The sequence below is a fragment of the Lissotriton vulgaris genome, chromosome 2_1 (genome assembly GCF_964263255.1).
Source record: "Lissotriton vulgaris chromosome 2_1, aLisVul1.2, whole genome shotgun sequence".
In the NCBI taxonomy this organism is placed as follows: Eukaryota; Metazoa; Chordata; class Amphibia; order Caudata; family Salamandridae; genus Lissotriton; species Lissotriton vulgaris.
This window is the reverse complement of record NC_141687.1, coordinates 626,444,818-626,472,694: the sequence shown is the minus strand read 5'-3', so window position 1 is coordinate 626,472,694 and position 27,877 is coordinate 626,444,818. Positions and strand designations below refer to the sequence as shown.

General features: G+C 45.4%; 1 protein-coding gene across 1 annotated transcript in view; it reads left to right on the top strand.

The window, feature by feature from the left end:
• PPIE (peptidylprolyl isomerase E) overlaps positions 1-27,877 on the top strand; it is a 189,830-nt gene that overhangs the window by 157,324 nt on the left and 4,629 nt on the right. Inside the window, exon 8 of the mRNA XM_086955749.1 lies at positions 9,032-9,217. Within this exon, the coding sequence (XP_086811875.1) occupies positions 9,032-9,217 (186 nt within the window). The remainder of the gene's footprint in view (positions 1-9,031; positions 9,218-27,877) is intronic.

Genomic DNA, 27,877 nt, shown 5'->3' with positions numbered 1-27,877 from the left:
GAAGTTGCAATATACCAACACAATACACGACAGAAGCTCCATATCAAGACACTGTGCGGCGTGGCAGGGCACCACACGACAAGACAACTTTTGACGCATGGTCTCTGGAAACTGCAGACGGACTGGTAGGGCTGGGGCAAAGTCAGTTCTTCTCTCCAGTCTCCTCTGCTGTGCGACTTCTTCTGCCTTTCTTCTTCGTAGGTTGCACGAATCTACTTTCTGGGTTCAAGCTACCCCCTAAATACTGTACTTAGGGGGCCTTTTAGGGTTCTCAATGTCAGTAGCCATTTGGCTACTGACCTTAGGGTGACTTTGGGTTTCCAGTCAAGCCCTCGCAGGAGCCTCGTCCTGCAAAATAAAACCTAACATTGAAAGTTAGTCGCCGAGATGCAGCCCCAACCTTCCCATTAAAATATTTAGATTTAGCGGGGGCGTGGCTTGGACGCCGAGGAAGATGGCAGCCTAGTGCGTATCTCTTCCCGTGGCGTAACACCAAGCAAGGGATTGGAACCCTTTAGATCAGTCGGCAAACTCGGAGTTACTCCCTTAGATCGACCGGAATGTGAGGGGCTTACATGGAGTCTACTAGAGGGCGTGTAGACACACTAGAAGTGCCCTAACATGAATCCGGCGCCGTGATCACGAAGCGGGGGGCGGAGTCTCGGCAGCTCCGACGGCGGCAGCTTCGGCGGCGCTCAGCGGACCTGGCAGCTCCGTCGAAGAAAATAAACGGACAGCGCCTTGCAGACCGACCGACAGACCGACCCTGGTTCAGTGAGTACAGCCTGTCCCCTTTCTCATATCGGCACCCGGAGCTAAGAGAGGAGAGCGTGTAACAAAAATGGCGGGCGCTATTCTGCCGATATTATAATCAGCACGCAGGAAATCACCGTAAATCAATGAACCACTCCTAACAGCATTGCGGCTATGTAGCTAGGGCAATGTCTGTATGTAATTCACAGCCAAGCAAGCTCTAGTCAGGCTGACATCTGCAGAGAACTCAGAATTACCAGGAAGCAGGCACTCATTTAAAATGGCGGGCGCACCTTCCAACTAGTGCAGGTCTGTCCTTGAGTGCTGTGGAGGACGTTTCTGCAGTAATAAACGTTTATGCAATGGACACATTATGCATTTGGCACTAAAAGTGAAGTAAAGAATCACAGTGGGGATAACTACATTTGTGAGAATAACTACCAATGCAGATAACGCAGGTATGCAGCTAAAAAGCAATTCCTTACTACTACCGCGTTAATGCAACCAGTGCAGCCAGCAGCGTCTAGATAAAGAAGAGATTGGTCGCGTAGTGAAACCTGTTTCGAAGAAAGGCATCGCATCTAAATCAGCTGTAACTGAAACTAGATGGCTTAAAAGAGAGACATAGTGAACGCACTAGCAGTGGAAAACACGCTAACGTACTAACTACAACTACAGCTGGCAGTATTATCCTTTAATCAGACGGTCCCATCTTCAGCTGCGCCATGGGGGACAAGGAACACACGAAGAGTCTCAAGCGACTCAAGGCTGAACAACCAAGTCCTCTTAAAGGCAGACAAGAAAAAGGGGACGCAATTGATATGATACTGAGCAGATTAGACGAGGTGAGAGATCTAGCAAGATCAACCAGAGATGAGGTCGTAGCCATCAGGCAGGATATAAGAGACACAAACATACGGTTGGCTGAAGCCGAGTCAAGGATTAGCCAAATAGAGGATGCTCAGACCACAACATGCGGTGCCCTCAAACGATTGTCTTTAGTCTCAGATCAAACCACGAGAAGACTGTCTGAGTTGGAGGATAGGAACCGAAGGGGGAACCTCCGAATTTTCGGAATTCCGGAGGGATCGGAAGAGTCCTACACCTCCTGCATACACTTTTTAGAAAACTGGTTCACACAGGCCACGAACATCACCTTCCATCAACCGCTAGAGTTTGATAGAGCCCACCGGGTTCCAGGCAGAATAATGAAAAACCAGAGGGGCCCTAGACCTATCGTTTGCAAACCGTTGAGATATCAGCACGTGGAGCTGATACTGTCATTTATCCGGAAGTGTAACCACATCCTGTGGAAGAACTCAAAAATCTACATCTCGCAAGATTATAGCAAGGAGACAGTCGAACTACGGAAGGCGTTCCTGGCCCTTCGTCCACAGCTTCAAACGAGAGGTTACCAATATGGATTCGTTGGCCCGTCCAAATACAGTGTGTCTCTGCATGGATCCACACAGATTTTCACAGACCCACTAAAACTCAAAAGACTCCTGGGCAACCAAGATATCCAAGACATGGACACGAATGGCCCAACTGATGAGAATACAAATGATGGTAATACCCAGCCTCCCTCTTCAGCGTCTGCCTCCTCAACAGCTACAGCTTCAACGACTACTCCTGCGACGGCATCTGCGACTGCCTCGGCCTCTGCTTCACCTCCGGCCCAACGCTGAGTATCCTTTGTTTTATTATAACCATGCTCCATGTGCGCATATCTCTGACAATCTTTTTGCCTAAAGCTGCGTTCATTATCGGCTGTTTGCCAGTTTTGGCTGCCTCCATCTGCGACATACACGATTTAAGGGTACCTGCAAGTAACAGACTCTAAAGCTGAGCTGAGCTGATCAGGTCCCCATCAAATATCTGCTTGGGTCCTAAGATCCACATACTACTAGACACTATTACACTGAGGAACAGTCTCGGATGTATACATGATGGAGGGGCTAAATGTTGTTATAATATTGATATTCTTACTCCAGAATCCTTGAATTTGTATCCTAATGTCATCGTCATGGTTATGCTATTGCTGTTGTCATGGCTACAGGCATGTCAATAACAACAATGACAACACCTTGCATGCAGATCGGGTATGTTTAGACACCCATTGCCTGCTATTACACAGAGCTTAATGCAAAAACTCTGATTACGCTACATGATGTCACATTACATGTTCTCCAAAACCGAGTTAGTCTCTAATTACGTTAGACTAGCCATGTACCTGCTAGAAGGGCTAGTATTAGCTTGTTCATGTTCTGTCATGGTCACACCTGCTGTGATAATTCGTGATAATTTGTTATGGTATAGAATTCCAGTTCCAACTCCTGTAAGTGTATTATTACCCACGGGAAGATAATGCTGTTGTTATTTTTCTCGAGTCGCCATACCTACAAGTTGCTTTTGGGGAGGGGGGGGTGGGGGGCCTAGGGTTTGGGGCTGGGGTGTATGTGGGGTTGTGTATATTTTGGTTTTAATTAATGTTTTCATTAATGTTCTAATTCTCAGCAGTGGTTGCATTTCGTCGTCAGTCAATGCGCACTTCTCTTACAATGTTACAAAGAGGGATTGTACACTAGCATGTCTTGCGCTGGAGGTTATGCCCACAGCCAGAATACTTGATACTCGAACTGCCATTATAGGGAACAGGTACACAAAGGAGGATGGGAACAAAGCACAGGGTGTAAATTTACAACCCTGGGATACTGACGGTAATACACTCTAATAATGACTACATCCTCGTCAGTGATTAACACACCTCTGGGGGTACATCAGATGGGGAAACTGAAGATAATCTCCCTTAATGTCAAAGGTCTTAACAATCCAGTAAAACGCCAAAAGATCTTAGACTACCTACGCAGGCAAAAGGCAGATATAGCATTGCTCCAAGAAACGAAATTGGAGGCTAAACAGTTATATACTCTTAGGAATAGATTTTTCAGGGAAGTCACAGGCTCAGACCCGACTGGGAAGAAGAATGGTGTAGCTACTCTGATCTCCAAAAAATCTAACATTGACCTTCTTTCATCTACATCTGACACGAAGGGGAGATGGGTCTCAGCAAAACTTCTGAAGGATGGGACGGAATTCTATATTACAAACATATACGCACCGAACACATGTGACTTAAAGTTTTGGTCGGACCTTACAAAAGAAATCGAAAAAATCCCGGACTTGGCAGTCCACATCCTGGCGGGGGATTTTAATCTGCCACTTGATCCAACACTGGACAGAGATTCGCGTTGTCCCTTTCGTAGTAATAAATCTCATAGGGCCTTCAAAAATTTATGTCAGCAATTTCACCTGGTAGATTCCTGGCGCCTACAAAACCCGGTTGACAGGGACTACTCATTTTACTCCTCGCCCCATGACTCATTCTCACGGATTGACTATCTGTTTATCACACAGAACGCTACACCCAGAATACTAGAGACCACAATAGAACCAAGACTTGTGTCCGATCACTCATGTATTACTCTCACCATCTCAGACATAAAGCCGTCTACCCGTCAGTCAACATGGCGGCTCAATGATGAGGTTCTTGAACACGAACAACACCGAGCGACTATTCAATCCGCTATCAATGAATATCTGGTACACAACGCTAGAGGGGATACCTCCGACTTAACTAGGTGGGAGGCACTTAAAAGTACTCTGAGGGGTGTAATTATCAAAATTAAATCTGCCATGAACAAGAATCATAATGGGAAATTAGAGGAGCTAGAAAAAGAAATTTCAAATCTGGAGGCTAAGTACTTGCAGAACAGAAAAACTGAGTTACTAAATAAGCTAGCCAATAAAAAATATGAATATAATAAAATCGTAAGTGAAAGGGCAGGGGTCTGGCTCGATAGGAGGAAACGGTTCAAACTGTGCGAATCAAACAAAGCAGGTAAAAGTCTGGCTGCGTATCTCAAATTTAAAATACAAAAAAACACAATAAACTCCATAGCTGATAACTTGGGTGTTTCACACTCTGACCCAGCCAAAATTACAGAACTCTTTAAGGAATTTTACGAGAAACTCTACTCCAAGAATGCAGAAGTGGAAAACCAAAAGATTAATGAATATTTGAATAACTGCAATCTCCCTTCCTTGTCTGAGGAAGAACAAACAGACATAAACGGCCCGATCTTGCTAGCGGAAGTCCAGTCTGCCATTAAATCTCTAAAGTGTGGTAAAGCCCCGGGTCCGGACGGCTTTTCCGCGAAATTTTATAAATGCTTTTCCATGTCAGTCGCACAGCCCCTGCTCAATATGTTCGAGGAAATAAGCGAAACAGGCGAAGCTAAGGGCACCCTCTCAGAGGCCACAATTGCAGTTATCCCGAAAGAAGGGAAAGACCCCACCCTAACTAAAAACTATAGGCCTATTTCTCTCATAAACCTTGACTGTAAATTATTTGCATCCATCCTGGCGGCACGTCTCCAGAAAATACTACCAAAACTCATACATTCTTCCCAGGCGGGATTCATGAAAAACAGGTTGTCTAGTGACAACACCAGGACACTGGCACATGTATTAGAGAAAGCGAAACTACTATCTACCCCCACAGCAGCAATAACACTAGATGCTGAAAAAGCATTCGACAAGGTAGACTGGAGGTTTCTGGAGGCTGTGCTCCATAAATTTAACCTAGGCCCATTACTCATAAAGATGATCATGTCCCTTTATCACTGTCCAGTTGCGAAGGTCAGGGCGGGTGGGTCGCTCTCGTCACCTTTTCGACTACACCAAGGCACAAGACAAGGTTGTCCCCTCTCCCCGTCACTATTCGTGTTGGCGATCGAGCCTTTCCTATATCAGATTAGACATAACGAAAATATAGCTGGGATCCCCTTCAATGACTGTGTCATAAAGTTAACAGCATATGCAGACGATGTATTGGTGGTTTCAGAGAGAGCGAACGAAGCAATACCGGCCCTACTCAAGACGATTGATGAATTCTCTAAAGTATCCGGATACAAACTAAACAAAGACAAGACAGAAGTCAAATCGCTCAATAATCTGGGGACTAAGGACATGATAGGAGATTCGGGACTCACATGGCAGCCGGGCTGCTTTAAATACCTGGGGTTAGATTTTGATAGCGATCTAATCTCCACAATCCGCACTAATGAGAAATCAGTGTTAAACAAAATACATAAGCTTCTAGATGGGTGGTCCCCAAAATATCTTTCCTGGTGGGGCAGGGCTGAAACCCTGAAGATGATGGTAACCCCCTTAGTTAATTATATAGCATGCATGCTCCCAATGACTTTTTCTGATGACTTTGTCAACAAGGTGGAGAAGCTGTTTGGCACGTTTCTGTGGCAAGGGAAGAAGCCAAGGATATCAATGAAGAAGCTACAACTAGCTAAAGAGAAAGGCGGCCTGGGCCTCCCGAACTTCAGACACTACCAAACAGCGTTCTTATGTAAACAAGGTGCCTTATGGTTAATCAAAGATTCAGAATATACTCCGTTGTGGATAGACATTGAAACAGCGATATTGGACAGCATCCCTCTCGTGGCCCTGCTCACCATGGACCTTACACATATAACCCATTCCAAATATATTCTGTTGAATACAAGGAGGGCTCTCCTGAAACTTGACCATGTAAACCACAAAGGCCTAAAGATCAAAAAATCCACATCAATGGCTCTCTGGTACAACCCACTACTGAAAATCAACGGTACACCGCTGCGGTGGGCACACTGGTCCACGAAGGGTATCAACTTAGCAAGTGATCTCTTTGAAGGGTCTGAGCCCCTCCCATTCTCGTCCCTACAAGCCAAACATGCCCTTACACCTTTAGATTTTTACGACTTTCTGAAGCTAAAGGCAATACTCTCTGCACGCTCCTTGTCCTCATCTGTGCCATGGTTGTGGGACTTTGCTCCACGCATCTATAAATCTGGGCATTTCGTCTCAAAGGTCTATAAAATGCTCCTCCCACTTCCGCAGAAAATTAACAGGAAAAATGAGATGAAATGGGAATCAGAATCGAACACGACAGGTATGACATTTGATTGGGAAATAATACACACCACTGCATTTAGAAACAAGATTTCCCCTATCCTCTCACAGACTAAATTCATGTTAATTAACAGAGCGTATTGGACTCCTGAAAGACTCTTTAAGACGAATCTGAGGGAATCGCCAACTTGCTGGAACTGTGATGCAGGGGTGGGGGACTTGGCTCACATGTTATTTAACTGCATCTTACTGAAGGGCTACTGGAACAGAATATTTGAATGTATTACGCACATCTTTGGCTTCAGTCCACCAAGAGAGTTTGCGTATGTTCTATTGGGGGTGCAAGAGCCACGTCTGGCCAATCCAGTCGATCGTCAACTCCTTGATCTCCTCCTCACCTTGGCATGCAAGGTGGTTTTGTGTAAATGGAAGAACCCCTCGGAGGTGACATTCAAAATGTGGCAAGATTGGCTGTCCTTCCTAAGAGGCGCAGATAACCCTGTGCTACACACCTCAACGAACCGCTTCTCCCATAAAAAGCTTTGGAGGGCCCTGGATGCTTCCTCCTTTTCGTTTGACCCCCCTTAGAGTAATGACCTATCCTCTAATCATCCTGTCCCAAACAGCAATCCCCCGAATTAATGATTAAAGATTGTACCGTAAACGCGCTTCCTGATGATCTCGCAACTGCAATTGTATTCATGTATATATGATTAGTATGTCAAAATATGTCCACTGCTGATGTCTCTTTTTTGTTTATTTAGGTTTGTCCACGTCACTTATGAGTAAATGATTCACCCACCACTTTCCTTCTTTTATACTTTGCCTGTTCAGGCCTTGAATATGTGGAATCGTTGTAATATCTTTTTTTACCTCTTTGATCCTTATTGTGCTGTATTGTCTTGTACTTGTTTTGTTCCTGTTTTGAAATAAAAACGATTTGAAATAAAAAAAATAAAAAAAATAAAAAAAAAAATAAAAAAAATATTTAGATTTAGCAATTTTTTTCATTATAAAATACTAAAATCTTTAGTAAATAGAGTATTTGTTTAGTGTGCACACGTGTGTGTTTAATTACTGGTTTAATGTTTGCAATTTAAATGGCTCAAATTGCTTGGGGTTCCCCGGCTTCCATTAGTGACTCAATGGGGGTCCTCGGGACTCAAAAACTTGGGAACTAACGTAGGTGATTCCCAGCCTTGCGACGGGTTATGATTTGAGCATGTGAATCTATGAAAGATATCAACATTGGCGAATTCGGCTTGTAAGTAAGTAACTAAGAATGTGATCTAGCAGAGGGTTTTGACAATTCAGTGGCTATCGAGAAATGCGTTTATACTTAAGGGCCTGATTTCTTTCTGGAGTTCCCAGGATGTAGGTCTACCATGATTTTTGCTTAATGCTACATCCCGTACATCTGTCATGGCTTTCTCTGGAGGCTTTACCAACCCTCTGCTTGCCTTTGCTTCTCCAGCCTTGGTAAAAGCAATGACTCTCCCTGGTATCGGCGATAACTCTTTACTTATTCTGGATGCTTTTTTTTTTTCTGGGTAGCTTCCATGACTGGCTTCCTTGATTTGCAGCAACTCTTTCCTTAGGGTTTACCAGGGCTGGATCGTGCATGATTCTCCCTGAAGGCCTCTCCTCCTTGTAACTCCTCTTCAAATCCATTGATTCTTTACCTGCTCTGGATCTACATTTGCTCTACATGGAAACTTCATCACCCCTGGTATCTGCATTCAGTTATTGGGAAGCAAGTTTTTAATAAAATCAGCTCCTGAGATCCTTAAGCATCACACTGTGTTTGTGTTCACGTATTTGTGATTTACTCTCCTGAGCTTTATAAATCATTTCAATGAAGAATGGTAATGGTGCATAGTTTAATTTTCTTACTAACATTCTATCCAGATGAGTCCTTTTCATTTCTTATGGTTTGAGCAAGAGTGAAAGGCCTGCGCAGAAATATTTGGAGACTGGTCACTGGATCTTCCCTAGTCTGTGTTTTAGAGAAAGGGTATGTTGGACGGAACAGCTCTCTAAGCCTCCTGCCAGCAATTTCACGATAACGTGTCTTCTTATCAGTGACTGTAGAATATCACTTTTGGTGGGACTGGTAGTGGGAAAATCATTTGGGTTGTGCTTGATTGGTGTGACCGGGTATTGTCATGTCCTTTTGTACTTTTCAAATTTCCAACTCGGTGGCAAGATTCCCTTATTGTCCTCTCCCCCTGGTTAAAGAGGTTGCAATTATTCAGATGTTTGTTTTTTTTTAATGTGTGCTTATCCTGTTTCCATCTTGTTTTCTGTACAGAGAGTTTCCGCTGTCTCTGCACCCATGAAAAAGGTTTTGGCTTCAAGGGCAGCAGCTTCCACCGGATCATTCCTCAGTTTATGTGTCAGGGTGGCGACTTCACTAACCACAATGGTTCTGGTGGCAAATCCATCTACGGCAGGAAGTTTGACGATGAGAACTTTATACTGAAGCACACCAAAGCAGGTATGGGGCTGCAGGGTGCATGCAAGTCCACAAAAAACAATTTAAATCCTACATAGAGTCCACTACCTGACCAAATAGGAGACCAAAAGTAATCCAGAAACATAAGAGGAGATGAGAGGCCACCGAACCTCTAGCCACAGGTTAAAGAAAAGGGCCAAAGGAAGTCAAAGGATAGGTGAATTTCAGATTACATGTGGCGGTGCTGTTCATGAGATAGGGTAGGGTTTCAAATGTTACCACTGGGGGATGGAGATATATATATATACACACACAAAACTTAATTTCACCTACCTTGGCAAATTCCTGGAATGTTTTGGGGTAATCAGTCGGGGCCAAGCAAAGGGGGTGTGGTTCCCAAACATTGATTTTCCCTGTTAATAACCGTAGGAAATATTGTGAAGCAATCCAGAAAATATGACTAAACTGAATTTAGTCATTTGTTAAAAGATTAGAACTTTAATCAGAAAGCGTAATGTTTGATACTTAGTATAAATCCGTTCAACAATTTTCAAGAAATGTGCTTTTAAAGAGGTGCCCTAGCGGTCATGAAGGGGTTAAAAAGCCAGTGATATCCAAACTGTTGGTGTTCAGATATGCTCTGATTAACCACTGTACAGGGGGTTATTCAATCCAAATTGGCTGGCCAAAACCTGAACAATATGTTGTGGTAGCCATTACAGGACTCGGGGACATGGTCACTGCGTCATGAAAATGGATTTTAAAAAAAGGGGACATGGTGAGCACACAAGGGGCATGTGGGGGGGGGGATCCCAAAGGGACCCTCCTTGATTAGCTGGCCACAACATCGGCAACATGCTGTGGAAGCCTTTACAGGACTCCGAGATATTGGTCCCCCATTGATATGCATTTTAGTAAAGGCCAGGTTTTGAGGGCTTTAAAAAGAGGCACATACGGTGATAGCCGATTTTACTCACAAAATAAATCATTTGTTGGTGGTATAATAATAGTTTTAGGGTTTGTAGTGTGTTCTAAGGTCACTTTAGCATGTGAAAAATGCTGACCCTCTGCTGGGATTTGACTGTTTTCTCATGATTTTCTCAAAGTATGGGAGGTCCTCCAGAAGCTAAAATGAGAGCACATTTTCTTTAAGTTCATAATATCTTTCTCAGCCATGTGAGAATAAAGTCTGATATTCTGAGTAAAATGTACTAACCGCAGCAGCAACTTGTCAGTTGATTCCCAAATGTTCAGCTTCCTACAGTGAGCTAGTGTGCTAATCAACAACTAGGGCGCTAACATTCTATATTCAAGGCAAAACAGTGGCACACCTGAAGCCATTTTGATGAGATCAAAATTGTAACATTTGAAGCATTTCCTTTAGAAATTACCAAAAATAGGTGTTTTTTTTGTGTCATAAATTATGGTTGGTGCGCCAGAAAGCTAAAACGTGGACACATTTTCTAAGAGTTCTCAAATATCTTCCTCATCCGTTTCAGTTAAACGTCTTGACATGCAGAGTGAAATATGTACTTCCAACACCAGCAGGAGTCTGTGAATTAACTCCCTAGTAATCAACTGTAGTCTCCCATAGTTTTTTAATGAACAACTAGCTACCATTCTGTATTCATGACAAGAGTGCTACACCTGAATCCATATTGTTTGAATCAAAGCTGTAAAATTAAAAGCATTTCCTACAGAGTACTATGCAGTAAATTATAAGCAAGCACTGGCAAAGCTAGTATATCTCGCTTATGCAAGAGCTTTTGCATTTGCCATTGTGTTTTAGCTGTGTTGCACACTAGCGTGGCTGCTGTTCAGCATGACTGAAAGTTTATGGTGTTGAGTGGAGTGTTGAAAAGTAGAGTGGAGTGTTGTTGTTTAGTGGCATGGCATAGAATGGAGGAGGATATAGTGGAGGGGCGTAGAATAGAGTAAAGTGGAGTGCCGTAGAGTGGAGTTGCATAGTATGGATCAAATTGTCATAGAGTGTAGTTGAGTAAAGTGGCATAGAGTGGAATAGTGTGTCATAGAGTGTTGTGGAGTAGAGTTTCATAAAATGGAGTTGAGTACAGTGTTGTGGAGTGTCATGGAGTTAGAGGGTCATAGTGTTGCGAAGTGGCGTAGTGTGTCAGCATGGAATATCGTGGAGTGGAGTGGAGTAGTGTCCTATAGTGGAGTGTTACAGAGTGGCCTACAGTGGAGTGGAGAAAAATGTTGTGGATTGGAGTGTTGTCATTTAGTTGAATGGCATAGAGTGAAGGAGGATTGAGGGGAGAGGAGTAGCATAGAGTGAAATTAAGTGGAGTGCCGTAGGGTGGAATGTGTAGAGTAATATGGAGCAAAGCGTCATAGTGTTGTTGAGTAAAGTGACATAGAGTGGAGTGGAGTAGAGCGTCATAAAGTGGAGTGGTGTAGAGTTGAGTACAGTGTCTCGGAGTGTCATGGAGTTAGAGGGTCATAGTGTTGTGGAACAGCGTAGTGTGTCAGCGTGGAGTGGAGTGGAGTGTCATAGAGTGGCCTACAGTGAGTGGAGTATAATGTTGTGGAGAGGAGTGACGTACAGGGGAGTAGAGTGTCATGGAGTAGAGTATTGGAGAGCCGACTAGTATAGAGCAGAGTATGCATGGTCTGGTTGCGCACTGCCATTACAGCCAAAACACTTTTTTAATTGAAATGACCATTACATTTTCATAGACACATATTTTTACTGATAATACTATACAGCACACAAAAAATGAGTGGACATTGCATCGCCAATTGTATTGATTTGTTTTGATCGTATTAAAATATTTCTTTCCAATACACTTCAGAATTTACAAAAAATCTTCTTCATTTGTTCTTTCGTAATTTTGATATATTCTGAAATATTTGCACAGTTCATTTATAGACATTTACATGTTGCTGTGTGCTAGCAAAAAATAACATCCTACAGCCTTTTCTCTCACATGGGTAGCCAGCAGGATTATCACATTAATCTTCTCACTTTGAAGTCAGAGAAAGAAGACCGAGCCTGACATTTGTCCTCTGTATCTGAATGCACATTAAATGTGACAAGATAAAACAAATTTAAAGGCTTGTTTACAGAAAGCGAACACTCGTGGATGTTTTTGTGGAAGAATACAAGGAGCTCTTCTAAACAGGCAGGGATGGACTTACAGACACTGAAGAGCCTAAAATAAATAAAGGCTGCAGATAGAGAGCAAGCTAATGTGAGTTACAGAGCACAAAGCCAATGATGGGTGGAATGCATTACCAGGGAAACTTTCTGAATGTCCCCAAGTTGAGTTTAGCAAACCAGACAGCATCTCTGTTTAGTATGTTTCTTCATAAAAAGATAGCCCTGGACTGGAGAAGCCAGGGTCCTTGTGATGTGAAGTTACCTCCCTGTTAGATATCAGGTGAACTGGACACTGCACAGCCTCAAGTAACAGCTGTTGTGATACAGACTTCTAACCGCAAATTCCTCACCTTTAGAATATTCCTCAGATGTCACTGTATCAAGAAAGTTTTTTCAGCAGAATCTCTGTTCTAGGTAGGTGGCACCATGCAGCTCTAGGTAGGTGGCACCATGCGGCTCTGCACTGATGCCGTTCTGATCCTGAAATGACACGCGAAGCCTGAAGTGACACGTCCTCACACTGTCAGTTTCTTTCTTTCTTTCTTTCTTTCTTTCTTTCTTTCTTTCTTTCTTTCATTCTTTCTTTCTCTCTTTCTCTTTCTTTCTTTCTGTCTTTCTGTCTTTCTGTCTTTCTGTCTTTCTGTCTTTCTGTCTTTGTCTTTCTGTCTTTCTTTCTTTCTGTCTTTCTTTCTGTCTTTCTTTCTGTCTGTCTTTCTGTCTTTCTGTCTTTCTGTCTTTCTGTCTGTCTTTCTGTCTTTCTGTCTGTCTTTCTGTCTTTCTTTCTGTCTGTCTTTCTGTCTTTCTGTCTTTCTGTCTTTCTGTCTGTCTTTCTGTCTTTCTGTCTGTCTTTCTGTCTTTCTGTCTTTCTTTCTTTCTGTCTTTCTTTCTTTCTGTCTTTCTGTCTTTCTGTCTTTCTGTCTTTCTGTCTTTGTCTTTCTTTCTGTCTTTCTTTCTGTCTTTCTTTCTTTCTTTCTTTCTTTCTTTCTTTCTTTCTTTCTTTCTTTCTTTCTTTCTTTCTTTCTTTCTTTCTTTCTTTCTTTCTTTCTTTCTTTCTTTCTTTCTTTCTTTCTTTCTTTCTTTCTTTCTTTCTTTCTTTCTTTCTTTCTTTCTTTCTTCACCACCAGATGTGGATCGGGAGCTACCTCATGGCTCTTTGAGACACTTTATCTCAAAAAAGTTATCTGTGTGCTAGGGCAGTGGTTTCCTAACTTTTTCAACCCACAGCTCCCTTGGCGTATTTATTTAGAAAGTGTTAGGCCGCGGTTCCTCATTATGTGACATTTATTTTGCGGGTGAAAGGATGTAAGCCGGTCTCCGGAGTACTTCCACTTTTCTCCCTGAAAGTAATTAGAATGAAGCTCATAAAGGTATTATAATCATAGATTTCATCCTATCCTATCCACTGCGGAGCCCCATGCAGTGTCATTTGTGAGAAGTTGGCCTGGTATATGATGTTCACTATTCTAAACAACCCTTATGGTGATGGTTGTAAAGTCAACCTTATAGAACAGCTATCCTAGGGGTAGCATGGACAGAGCAGTCTTAGGCTAAACTCAAGAGGGCATGTGAAGCCAGATGTTTTTCCATATGCAATCCCTTTAATACCAAATGAAAGGACACCACACAGGATATATATTGAAAATATATATGTATTTTATTTCTAAACAAACCCCTGAACTCTTTATGAGCACAGAAGCACAAGCGCAAAACAAGTAACTTAATAGAAGGCCTAGGGCCTTGGGAATCGCTGGGGCTACACTGTACTAACAATGGCTAGGGAGCAGGAGGCCCCCAGGATGCGTGTGCAGTGTCTAAAGGCACACGCGTTTACACAATTGAAGTCAACGGGTGCGTAAAAATCACAAAGTTAAAGGTTTGGGAGTCTTCCGACTGGACTAGAACTTAACCACTGGAAACTAGGGCACTAGGGATGTATACCTTCACAGGAGCACCGTAGTACTCGTGTTACCTAACCCACAGGAAGCGGATGCATAGGTCCAAAAGTGTGTCGGGTTTGGTCGTGGAGATCTATGGAGCCTTGGAGAAAAGATGCTGCAGGCAACCAGGAGAGAAGAGTCCGGTTGGATCCAAGTGTGGATCGAAGATGTAGAAGACCTGAAAGCAGAGGGGACAGAGTCTGGGTCACTAGCCGGTGACCAGGATGGAACCAGGACGGAACCAGGCGATGTCGGGGTGCTGATGGGAAGCTTGTCTCTGCAGTCACATGGACCAGGAGTCATTGACGACGACCAGGAGTCAGGCAGGGACTTGTCCCACGAAAGCTCTTGCTGTTGAAGGTGTCGGCTGCAAGATTGGAGGCAACAAGCCTTGGCAAAGGCAACCCACGCAGGAAACGATGTCGGCTTCTTACTCAGACCAGCAAGGTCTGAGGGGCTGCTTCTTTTGAGGGAAGCAAGGGCCAGTCTGGAGCAACCAGACCAGCGGTGTAGTTTCTCGGATTCGTCGCCAAGATGGGCACTAGCCAACGGGCAAGTGACCGGGCAGACTCGTCGAGCAGGAAAATGCAAAAGGGCCCCACGCAGAACTCGTGGAGTGTGCAGGGCTGATCTTCGGTGCAGATGCTGCTCGGTGCTGGGGCTTCTCAATCCCCAATGCACAGCTTTGAGGAAGCCTCGGGGGCGGTACAGTTAGCGGGTCGCAGACTTTTCAAGATGGCCGGTCCCACGTCTCTCGTTGCCTCCACGGGTCTCAGCTGTGCAGGGACTGTGGATCGGGTTGTTGGATGTCTGGGAATCCGGTTCTTGTTAGGCTCTGGGCTTGGGCTCCGGAGGGAGGCGGCGGCAAAGCAAGTGCCTGCTTGTGCAGGGTGGTCACTCCTTGACCACAAGGGAGATTCTTCAGTCGTCTTCTTTCAAAGTAGAGTGATGAAGGTCCAGAGTTTCGTTTCAGAGTTTGTCAGGATAATCTAAAGTCTCTAGACTCAGCTCCTAAGTGTATACGAATCTTAAAAGCTGGATTACCTGCTAGGTCCCTCCTATGGGTGGGACCAGGAAAGGGGGTGGTTACACCCCTTTCCCTTTGTCCAGTTTTGCACCTGAGCTGGGGCAGGGAAGCCCCAGCACCGCTTTGAACTGGACTATGCATGGGACACCTTGTGTGCCCCAGGCAGTGTCTCAATCCTTGCAGCCCTCCCTGTCCCAATACACAAAGGCCTGTCTGGGGTGGTGCTACCACCTCCCAAGGCAGGAAACCTATTGTCCAAGCCTCCCTCGCTGGAAGGACTCCCAGCAGCAGGAGGTCAGACTTGTGTCTGTGGCAGCAGCATCCAATTTGTGATGCTGAGGCTCTGGTTAACTTTAACCTGGAATAGTAGGAGCAACATGTCTTCTCCCTCTAGAAGGGTGTAATGCTACCCCCGTCGCCAGAACTGGCGAGGGGGTAGTATTCCAAATCGTATGACACCTTACTCGACATGTTTTGATAAAGCCAAACCATAGTTAGCATGTAACCGCGAGGATTATAATGCTCTTAAGAGTATATGGTATGGCAATATCCTAGAACAGCTAAAGGACATGGTTCTGAAAGCTGCAGACAGGCTCAGCTCATGCTAGAGCACCATCTCACATAAAACTGAGCACTCTGCCTCCAGGATTGTTAAGGCCTGCCATAGAAGTGACTTATAGGTGTATATGTGTCTAGATATAATGTTAGATATAAGTATACTATATCTAAGCAAGGGGTGATTACACCACCTTGCCCCAGCTGAGTGATCAGCCAGTTGTGTCAATTCGGATGGCCAGCCAGGGGTGGTAAAAGATATGCTGCAGCCCCTGGTAGGCCTTGGATGCACCTATGCCCTGGGTACCTATAGTACACACTACAGGGGCTCATAAGGTGACCCCATATCCAATTGGAGATGTACCTAAGGTACATGGAGTCCATTTTACAGAGAGAGCAGATAGTCTGGGGTCCTGATTAGCAGGATCCCAGGCCAACTAAGTCGAAACCAGCTAAACACTAGGCAAAAACTCTGGGGTAACCATAGTCGGGTATCCACCTTCCTACACAACCCCCCCCCACCCCTCCCAAACGAAAGGAGATAAGGCTATCCTTGACCAGGTAAGCCTATATTGCCTGAGTGGCCATATAAGGAAGTACCTGCACTAGCATGGTTACCCCCTGTGTCATGGTCCACTAAGCAATCCCTTACCCTAAGGGTATCATAGGGTCTCCACAATAGGGAATCTCTACCTGTGGTGTGTTTTGGCAAAGTAAAAGGCTGGTGTTGAGATGGAGTACTGAAGTGAGGCTCCTCTAAAGTGGGGCTCAGCTTCCTCCAATCATCTTTCACCATATAGGCCTTTCTTTCCTTGACTGAGTTGCACTGTGCTCTCAGAGTCAACCTCTGGCTACCTAAACCTGGAGGCTGGGTCCCTTTTGTTGGCTTACTGGAGGGACAGGTCAGGTTTGGGGCCTTTGGGCCCCAGGTGTGGCTGTGCCCAACAGAATCCATCTGGGGAAGGTTCCTAACTAAGTGTAAGGGAGATCCCTCAGGAGTTTTGGAAATGTTCACCTTGCTAGGGCTGCTAGCTTTGGTGCCCCTAATCTGCTGGTGGAGGGGGGGGGGGTTCTTGTGGACGGGGGGCCCTGTGGGGTCCACCACTGGCCTCCCTTACCTCTGCAGCCCTGGGCTGGCTGAGGCAGGGTAGAGAGGGGCAGGTTACCTGCTCCAGAATGGGTCCCACCTTGGAAGGGTCCACTGACATCAGAGGCTCTGCCAGGCTAGGCCTGACTACCTCTGGGGCAGTTCCTTCACAAGAGGTAGGGTCAGTTCCCTGAGGAGGCTGACTCTCACCTAATGTCTGGTGGGAGGGAGACTTTTCTTCCTCCCCAATGCTCTGTGTCTGAGTGGAGTGATCTATAGTTTCAGGCAAAATCTGCTTGAGTTTGGGCTGTGACCATCACAGCCCTACCAACCTTTTCAGGAAGGAACTCAGTTTGGGTGTGGGCTGTGACCATCACAGCCCTGCCAACCTTTTCAGGGAAGCCTGCCTGAGCTTGGGCTGTGACCATCACAGCCCTTCTAACCTCTTTAGGAAGGAATTCTGCTTGGGCTGGGGCTGTGGCTATCACAGCCCCAACAACCTATTTTGGAAGGTCTACCATTTTAGAATGGGTTTCTTGTTCCACCTCCGCCCATGCTGAGATCTCTAGATCATTCCCAGTAGACAATCAACAGGCAAGTTTGTAGACACTGCCACTCTCTTGGGGCCAGTGACACCTCCCCAGCTGAGATTTACTACTGACATGGGATGATATGTCTGCACGCCAGCAATGTTGAACACCTGATAGGTGAACCCAGGTAAAAGTTGTCCTGAGGGAACTAGACTGTCAGTCACCATAGTGATGCTAGCCCGTGTATCTCTGTAGACTTCAACTTTCTGGCCATTGATGTGGGGCTCCTGCCTGTACTTGCCCAAAGTGTTGGGACAAGCAGTGAAGTTGGCAAACCCCATGCCATTTTCACAGACGAGAGTAGCTAAGGTAGGGGACCTGGTTAGGCCAGAGTCCCCATGCATTCCCAAAGTAAACCCAGCCAAATTCTTGGGGGCACTCCCGTCACCTGGGGGATTACTACTAATAGTAACAGGAGGTCTGGGAGTATTACGTGGGGATATGTTCTCCTTATTGTTGGCCTTTGGGCAACTGCTGTCAGTCTTCCAGTGGGCAGGCTTTTTACAGCTATGGCAATAAGGTTTCTTTTGGTTATAGGAAGTGTCTTGGGACCCACCCCTATCATTGGAGTTTTGGGGCCCTGGGGAAGTCTTGTTTTTAGATTTGTCCCCACCTTTCTCTTGAGGCTTGGTAGAATCTTTCTTCTGGTCACTACCCTGATCTTTAGGCCTAATCCTGGTTCTGACCCATTTGTCTTCCCTCTTACCCAATTCTTGTGGAGAGGTCAGATCTAAATCCACCAGGTGCTGGTGTAGAAGCTGGTTTTGACAATGACTAAGGATCTGCTCCCTCATAATCAAATTATACAATCCTGTATAGTCCTGTACTTTGCTGCCCAATAACCAGCCCTCCAGAGCCTTAGTAGCACAATCTACAAAATCAGTCCATTCCTGAGTCTGTGTCTTCTGGGTATCCCTGAACTTCAACCTGTACTGTTCAGTGGTTAAGCCAACCCCATCAATCAGAGTACTCTTCAGGACTGTGTAATTGTTAGCATCCTCATCACCAACTGTGAGGAGCTTATCTCTACCTTTTTCTGAAAAGGAGAGCCACAAGATTGCTGCCCACTGACTTTGGGGTACCTGCTGTACTTTGCAGGCCCTCTCCAAAGCAGTTATCCATGTATGGATGTCATCCCCATCTTTGTAGGGGGGCACAATCTTACTCAGGTGTCTATTGTTATAGGACCTGTCTTTATCCTTAAGGATACTGCTGCCACCAGTGGGTTCTACCCCACCTAACTTCCTTTCTCAAAAGCAAGTTTCTCCTTGGCTAGGGCAAGTTGCTCTCTCTCAATTCTGAGATTGACTTCCCTCATCCTAGCCTGGTGTTCTCTCCTCTGAGGAGATGTCATTCCCCTCTGAGAACCCATAGAAGCATTGGAGTGATGGGAGTCACCTGAGTGAGACCTCTCCCTCCTATACCTCTCATTAAGCCTGCTTATGGGCCTGAATGGAGCTGTTCCATTCTCAGCCCCAAGTTGGCTTAAGTTAGCCTGGCTAAGTCTCCTGACCTGGACCTGGCTACCATCCTCATCAGACTCATCCCCCCACCTCATCCTCCTCCTCCTCATCTACAAGGGGAGGGTCAGTGGCATCTTCAGTAAAGGGTAGGACCTTATCTGTATTCCCTGTAGGGACTACACCAGAGGCCTTTAAAGCCTCATACTCATCTAAAAGATCTAGGAGGTGTTGAAGTGTAGGGTTAGACCCTTGCTTCAGTTTTCTTGTTCTACACAAGTGCCTCAGTTCCTTGAAACTGAGGATAGCAAATCTGGAGGGTGCCTTGGGTGGGTTACCTTCCACTGGTTGGAGTCCACTGGGCTCTCCTGTGCCACACATTGCTCTAGTGAGGGGAAAGTGATGCACTTACCTTCACTGAGTGGTTTTCAGGTTTTTATTGGATTAGCGCAGTTAATTAAAACCATAGCTATAAAATATCAACATTAGCACAGTTATCATATTGAAAAAGCAAAAACTGAAAAAATTTAAAATCCTGTACATATAAAAAACAATCTTGTAGGTGCCAGTATAATCACAAAACAGTGCAGGGCCTAAAGTAAAATAGGTTAGTGCATGAATGCTAAGTAAGGGGACAGAAGGGACAGAAAAAGTCTGTGATGAGTTTTTTTGGGGGGGAGAGCTGGAAGCACGGGGGTCAAAGAGGGTAAAAAAAGGTTGTCCAAAAGTCTCACGAATTTTCCAATCCTTGCAAGCACTTGAGTGTCCGAGGAAGAAAAGCACAAGGCCGATGCTTCCCAACATGACCTGATGCCCCATTTTAAATATAAGGGTTTTAAAAGAAGTCTTCTGGGGGCGTCCAGGACAGGACAGCAGCACAGGAGATGCAGCCATGATTAAGTCTGGTAATTGCACAGTCTCACTTGTTGGAGCCCATCAGTTAAAGGCAGTTAAAGGCATTTGAACGCAGACCTAGGAGACGCATGAACATTATATTCTTCCGAGCCACAGCATTAAAATTTTCCAGGAGGTAAGATTGAGGTGCCCCTGGGAGGTATGAGTTCTTCAGGGGGAGCAAGACTGTTGATGTTTTTTAAGCCTTGGAGTCCATCGGTGGGAGATTTGTTTGACCTGCTTATTGATAACCTTTTTCCAGACTGTGTATGGAATAGTGTCTGAGGTTAGTAATGAGTTATCGATCTCTAGCGATTTTATAGCCTCTGTAACTTGTCGATTCCATGGATTTCCAGGACTAGCAAAAGTTTATTTTAGCCGGGCTTTTAAAGTGTTGACTGCGGCTTTTAATGTCCTTATGAAGTATTTCAGGGTGTCAGCCTCACAATAAAAAGATTGTCTTTGAAGACCCAGCTCCAGTCGTAGTCTTGCTCTATGAATGAAGTTTGGAAGATGAAAGATTTTTTTATAAATGGAAACTTGGGCAAGGTCAAGACTAGCAGAGCATGCGCCAGGGAAGGCCTGACGCCCATAGTGTAAGGCGGGGAGAAGAGTGGCTTTAATCACCTTCGGGATGGGTTCTGCAGAAGGACTACTCAGGGACTGATTGAGTCGGATCAAGGAGTATGTTATAGCTCCTGCTCTCTTTTTCAAGGCGGCTAGGTGGGCTGCTGGTCTAGAGGACTCGCTAAACCAGACCCCCATGTAATTATATGTTGTCGTTTTCTTGATCTTTGCAGGCCCAATGTACCACCTTAAACTTTTCTTGTTCTTACAGCCGCTGAATACCAAAACCTTAGTCTTTTCCTCATTGATTATTAAGGTATCGACAGTATTATATTTGTGGAGCCTGCTTAATGCTCTTTGGAGACCCGATTTTACCTGGTCCATTATTACAATATCGTCGGCATATTGTAAAATGTGCAAGTTCCTTTTTGCAGAGAACAATTTTGGTGGGAGGAGATTACTTTTCTCCAAGAATGTTCCCAGGTCAGCAGTGTAAAGATTGAACAAGAGGGGGGCAAGAACGCAACCTTGCTTTAGTCCGTCTCCGGTAACAATTTTTGCAGAGACTGTCTTTGGGCCAGTTTTAATTCGCACCCATGTGTTCTTATGCAAGGAGATAAGGGCTCCTAGCAGGCTCTGAGGAATCCCCCAATTATCCAGTTTCCTCCATAAGGTGTTGTGCGACACTTTATCAAAGGCGGCGCTGTAGTCTATAAAGCAGCAGTAGAGAGGAAGATGATTTTTTTGTGCTGCTTGTTGGCTCAGAATAGCTAGAGTCGTGATGTTCTCTATTGTGGAGGCCGAGGATCGGAACCCTGTTTGGAAATATGGTAGAATGTTGTTTTCTGCTACCCATTTTTCTAGTGCCCTAAGAAGACATCGGGCGTATACCTTGGCCTCAAGATTTAATAGGGCAATGAGTCGGTAATTAGCTGGTAGCGAGGGATCTCCTTTCGTAAAAATTGGGCATAGGATCGAGCCCAGCCATGAGTCTGGTAGCCGACGGGTCCAGAGCACATTTAAATACCACTGCTGGAAGGCCATTGGGCCCGGGAGCACCGTCGTTTTTCATGGCTTTCAAATACTTGGAGACCTCGGCTGAGGTAGTCAGCTCGTGAGTTTCTGTCTGGGTGGTATCGGCACGATCTCTTAATTCGATCGCCACAGGATCCGGGGTGTCACAGTAGTATAGATGAGTCACATGCTGGGCCCAATCATCTTCACGAACCGCGTTCCCTCTGCTCTTATTGGAGGAGCGGAGCTTATTCATGTGGTTCTAGAATTGGTACAGATTTTTTTCCTTTAGCAAGGCGAATATTTTTAGCCACTCGTTCTGTTCGTCTCTTGGCGTCCCATGATGATTTTTTTAAGGCTTTGCGCAGTAAAGCCATATTATTGGCAGAGAGCGCGGTGCCTTTCAATTTGGCAGGTGCACGGCCCTCTTTAGGGCTCTTCTTTGGCTGGCTAACTCCGGGTCAAGGGGCAGCTTCGTGCGTGGCCCATAGGATCTGTGTTGAGCTTCAGGGCCTGTTAGGAGGACTCGTAATTTGGCAATGGCATTGTCCCACCGGTGATGAAAGTCTGTGGGGGCATTGTGCGTGGAATTAGGGATTTCTCCCCCAAGCCAAGTACCCACCTTGACAGAGCCCGAAGCGTCCCATTTAATTCTTCTGACTAAAGTGTGGAGTTCGGCCTGCGTTGAGTGCCCCACTTCAGTTATTTCGGCAGCAGCAGGCACTTGCACTTGCATTGTTACAGTTAGGGGATTATGGTCGCTCTCGGAACGAGTGGAAATTTCCATCCTGATTAATTTATTCGCCGGAGATGGTGATTAGAAGATGTAATCGATGGTCGAAATATTCTTAAATGTTGGCGGAAAATAAACACCCGGGTTCTGTTCCAATATAATTTGCTTTGCAGAGCGTAGGTTGTAATTAGTTAGAAAGGTAATCATGGTTTCTTGCTCTTTAGATTTGATTACTGAAAGGGCGTTGGTTGCCAGGTCTCTGATGTGGAAGTCCCCTAGTAACAGTACCTCTGCTGAGGCGAATTCCAGTAAAAGGTCTTCCAGATGTTTAATCAGTAGAACTGTTGTCGTTGATTTTAAAGTTTTAGCTGTACTGTGGTAACAATTGATTAAGAGCATTGAGAAAGCCTTACCTAAAGATGAGAGACCGGTAATTAGCACAGTCTGCCCTGCCGTTAAGTTCCAAAAGATGGAAGTAGCCACAATCTTACACCCATGTTTGATGAAAATGAAAAGGCCCCCAGAGGGTCTTCCATAGGAATAGGGCTGGTAGTACACTGAGTGTTTTCCTACTGGACCTCTCTAGGAGTTGTAGTCAGGGTGTGCTAGGCCCTTTGCTCTACAACAACTAAGTTCAGCAGAACTTGAGTATTCTAGACTTGTTTTATATGCACCTAAAGGTACCTGTATGATCTTTCAAATGATATTGCAAAGATTACAATTGGTAAAACAACAGCAAGCTCAAATCCCAACCGCAACACACCAATATGAGAAGTTGGCCTGGTATATGATGTTCACTATTCTAGTGAGCACCTTGCACCAGTCCAAACAACACTTATGGTGATGGTTGTAAAGTCAACCTTATAGATCAGCTATCCTAGGGGTAGCATGGACAGAGCAGTCTTAGGCTAAACTCAAGAGGACATGTGAAGCCAGCTGTTTTACCATATGCAATCCCTTTACTACCAAATGAAAGGACACCACACAGGATATATATTGAAAATATATATGTATTTTATTTCTAAACAAACCCCTGAACTCTTTATGAGCACAAAAGCACAAGCGCAAAACAAGTAACTTAATAGAATACACAAAAGTTGCACAAATATGGATAGGCCGGGGTGGCCCGCTAAACCATATAGTAAGAAAGTGGTATAACTAACACGTCACAAACAATGCTAAGGCCTAGGGCCTTGGGAATCACTGGGGCTACACTGTACTAACAATGGTTAGGGAGCAGGAGGCCCACGGGATGCGTGTGCAGTGTCTAAAGCAACACGCGTTTACACATTGAAGTCAATGGGTGCGTAAAAATCACAAAGTTGAAAGTTTGGGAGTCTTACGACTGGACTAGAACTTAACCACTGGAAACTAGGACACTAGGAATGTATACCTCCACAGGAGCACCGTAGTACTCGCGTTACCTAACACACAGGAAGCGGGTGCATAGGTCCAAAAGTGTGTCGGGTTTCGTCGTGGAGATCTATTGAGCCTTAAAGAAAAGATGCTGCAGGCGACTTGGAGAGAAGAGTCCGGTTGAATCCAAGGGTGGATCGAAGATGTATAAGACCTGAAAGCAGAGGGGACAGAGTCTGGGTCACTAGCCAGTGACCAGGATGGAACCAGGACGGAACCAGGCGATGTTGGGATGCGATCAGGTGCTGATGGGAAGCTTGTCTCTGCAGCCACGTGGACCAGGAGTCATCGAGGACGACCAGGAGTCAGGCACGGACTGTCCCACGAAGGCTCTCGCTGTTGGGGATGTCGGCTTCAAGATTAAAGGCAACAAGCCTTGGCAAAGGCAACCCACGCAGGAAACGATGTTGGCTTCTTACTCAGACCAGCAAGGTCTGAGGGGCTGCTTCTTTTGAGGGAAGCAAGGGCCAGTCTAGAGCAACCAGACCAGCGGTGTAGTTTCTCGGATTCGTCGCAAGATGGGCACTAGCCAACGGGCAAGTGACCGGGCAGAGAGTCGAGCAGGAAAATGCAAAAGGGCCCCACGCAGAACTCGTGGAGTGTGCAGGGCTGATCTTCGGTGCAGATGCTGCTCGGTGCTGGGGCTTCTTAATCCCCAATGCACAGCTTCAAGGAAGCCTCGGAGGCTGCACAGTTAGCGGGTCGCAGACTTTTCAAGATGGCTGGTCCCACATCTCTCGTCGCCTCCACGGGTCTCAGCTTTGCAGGGACTGTGGATCGGGCTGTTGGATGTCTGGGAATCCAGTTCTTGTCAGGCTCTGGGCTCGGGCTCCGGGGGGGAGGCGGCGGCAAAGCAAGTCGTCGATCGCAGGATGGTGCCTGCTTGTGCAGGGTGGTCACTCCTTGACCACAAGGGAGATTCTTCAGTCGTCTTCTTTCAAAGTAGAGTGATGAAGGTCCAGAGTTTCTTTTCAAAGTTTCAGTCAGGATAATCTAAAGTCTCTAGACTCAGCTCCTACCTATATACGAATCTTAGGGGCTGGATTACCTGCTAGGTCCCTCCTATGGGTGGGACCAGGGAAGGGGGTGGTTACACCCCTTTCCCTTTGTCCAGTTTCGCTCCAGAGCTGGGGCAGGGAAGCCCCAGCACTGGTTTGAACTGGACTATGCATGGGACACCTTGTGTGCCCCAGGCAGTGTCTCCATCCTTTCAGCCCTCCCTGTCCCAATACACAAAGTCCTGTCTGGGGTGTTGCTTGCACCTCCCAAGGAAGGAAACCTATTGTCCAAGCCTCCCTCGCTGGAAGGACTCCCAGCAGCAGGAGGTCAGACTTGTGTCTGTGGCAGCAGCATCCATTTTGTGATGCTGAGGCTCTGGTTAACTTTAACCGGGAATAGTAGGAACAACATGTCTTCTCCCTCTAGAAGGGTGGAAAGCTACCCTCGTCGCCAGAACTGGCGAGGGGTTAGTATTCCAAATCGTATGACACCTTACTCTACATGTTTTGATAAAGCCAAACCATAGTTAGCATGTAACCGCGAGGATTATAATGCATTTAAGAGTATATGGTATGGCAATATCCTAGAACAGCTAAAGGACATGGTTCTGAAAGCTGCTGACAGGCTCAGCTCATGCTAGAGCACCATCTAACATAAAACCAAGCGCTCTGCCTCCAGGATTATTAAGGCCTGCCATAGGAGTGACTTATAGGTGTATATGTGTCTAGATATAATGTTAGATATAGGTATACTATATCTAAGCAAGGGGTGATTACACCATCTTGCCCCAGCTGAGTGATCAGCCAGTTGTGTCAATTTGGATGGCCAGCCAGGGGTGGCAAAATATGTGCTGCAGCCCCTGGTAGGCCTTGGATGCACCTATGCCCTGGGTACCTATAGTACACACTACAGGGGCTCATAAGGTGACCCCATATCCAATTGGAGATGTACCTAAGGTACATGGAGTCCATTTTACAAAGAGAGCAGATAGTCTGGGGTCCTGATTAGCAGGATCCCAGGCGAACTAAGTCGAAAAACAGCTAAACACTAGGCAAAACATCTGGGGTAACCATAATCAGGTATCCACCTTCCTACATCATTGACTTATTGGTGGGACAGAGGGTTCTCTGAGAAGTGAACTGTTACTTCATTGTGATGTACTGCTGTTTATAGAGGTTTCTTAGTTCGTTCCTTAGCAGGGTTTGTGGTAGCGAATTCCATATGTGGAAACACATGATTGCAGGTCAGAGCAGGAACCGCTGCTGCAGCACGAGAGACTTACAGCAGTAACATTCACTTTTGCACACTTAATTAAGAATTCTCTGTTGCCATTTTTTTTAAAAAGTATTTTTATTGGTTTTCAACAGCCCCAAACAAATCCCCTCTTATATGACACATTTTCAAGGGGTTTTGTAAAGAAGAAGGTAACCCACACTTCACTATGTTTTACACCATTCTGTTTTGGGTGAACAGATAAACAAAACTTAATATGTTTATCAAGGCGATTATTTGCGCCGTTTTTATTTTTCAAATTTTGTGGAAAAGTTATATGTGTACAGAGAAATCACACTGTCATTAACATAATAACCAACCAAGTTTGAGGTGATTTTGACTACACAAAACATAAATTTAAACACATAAACAATATGAAAACAGTGAGAGAAAAGAGTTTTTTGTTTACAACAAGGTGAACATATATCATAAACGGGGGGAGGGAAAGATGTCAAATTGTTCTTTCAAAAATATCAACAAACGCAATTAAGCAAACATATTTCTAACCAAAAGCAATTATTGCCCAAGGAGCAGCCGTTAAGTGAATCTGCATGAAAACAAAATAACCTCTCGAAAACAATGTTTAAAAGGCTATAGATTCCCAAGTATTTTTTACGTATTTCCAAACTTAGGACGTAATCCTGTTCGCCTACGCGTTTCGAGTTTGCAGGGTTTCTTCGCAAACTCTCTTCAGGGCCAAATGAATTCTTTCCCCTGTTTCTCAACCTATTAGTGAAAACACAAATAATTGTGGACACTCATTATAAATTGCTCTCCTCAGCCCACTCATACCTTCTCATATGTACAACTTAAAAAAACGTACCTCAGGGGACTTGAGGTAAGTTCGGTTTGTCCGAAGTGCTAAAATAGGATTTTTCGAGTCTGTGCGTTTTCTAAAAGACACAAGTGGTTGTGTCAGAAACTTCGCTGTATGAAATTGTTAACCAGCTTATTGTGGCGGTAGAAGAAACTTCCTACCTGATTGCATGACTCAGAGGGAATCAAGTGGACTCTTCAATTTTGTATTCGGAGTTAGGCGTTAGTTCGCTTCCCAAACTTTTTCTGTTCAGGGAGGATCCTGGAGCGGACCGGTTCCCTTTTGCTACTCTCTGTCTGTATCTGCAGGTGAGGAAAGAAGAAACGAGCGCCAGTGTTTAGAACGCGCTCGTTTGCTAGTCTATGGGTTGCGTGGCTTGTCTTGTGATGGTCAAGCACGCCATGTGTCATATGCGGACTTCGTAATGGGAAGCCTCAGTGGGTCTTAATTCAAGTAGGCCTCTCTGACCACACTCAAATGTTGGATATTGCGAAAGAGCTCCAGTAGTGGCTATTGGACAGCAATTGGGTCAGCAGTGGATCCGTCTCCCTACCTGACTCAGGGATTATAGTGAGGACCGATGCGTCACTTCTGGGTTGAGGTGGTCACCTGGTAGAGGTGGACATCAGAGTACCATAGCAACTTTCTAGAGCTCTGGGCTTTCTAGAACTCTTGGCGTTGAAAACCTTTCTTCTGCCCATTAAGAAGAAGCTGGTACAGGTGCTCACAGACAACACCACTGTCATGTGGGATTGCATCCAACAAGGTGGAGTGGGTTCATGGGGCCTGTGCCATGCGGCATTGCACCTCTGAAATGTCTTGACCATCATGGGATTTTCCTGGTGGTGAACCATCTGGCAGAGTCTTTGAACGCCAGGGCAGACAAACTGAGCCTGTGACTCTTAACGGATCACAAGTGGCAGTTAAACCCTGAGGTGTGGTGGAAGGTCACTTCCAGGATTGACAAAAACCGTGGGTCGATCTATTTGCCACCACTGAGAATGCACAATGTCGGCAGTTCTGCCTATTAGAGTTTCCAGGGTCTCTCTTGGTCTTGCTAGGAGACACTTTCCACCTAGAGTGGAACTCTGGGCTTGTGCATGCATTTCCATCAATACCTCTTCTGCCCTGAGTTCTGAAAAAGATCAGGACCGGCTGGGCCCAAGTCATCCTGGTGGTCCTGGGTTGGGCACAGAGAGTATGGTATCCAGAG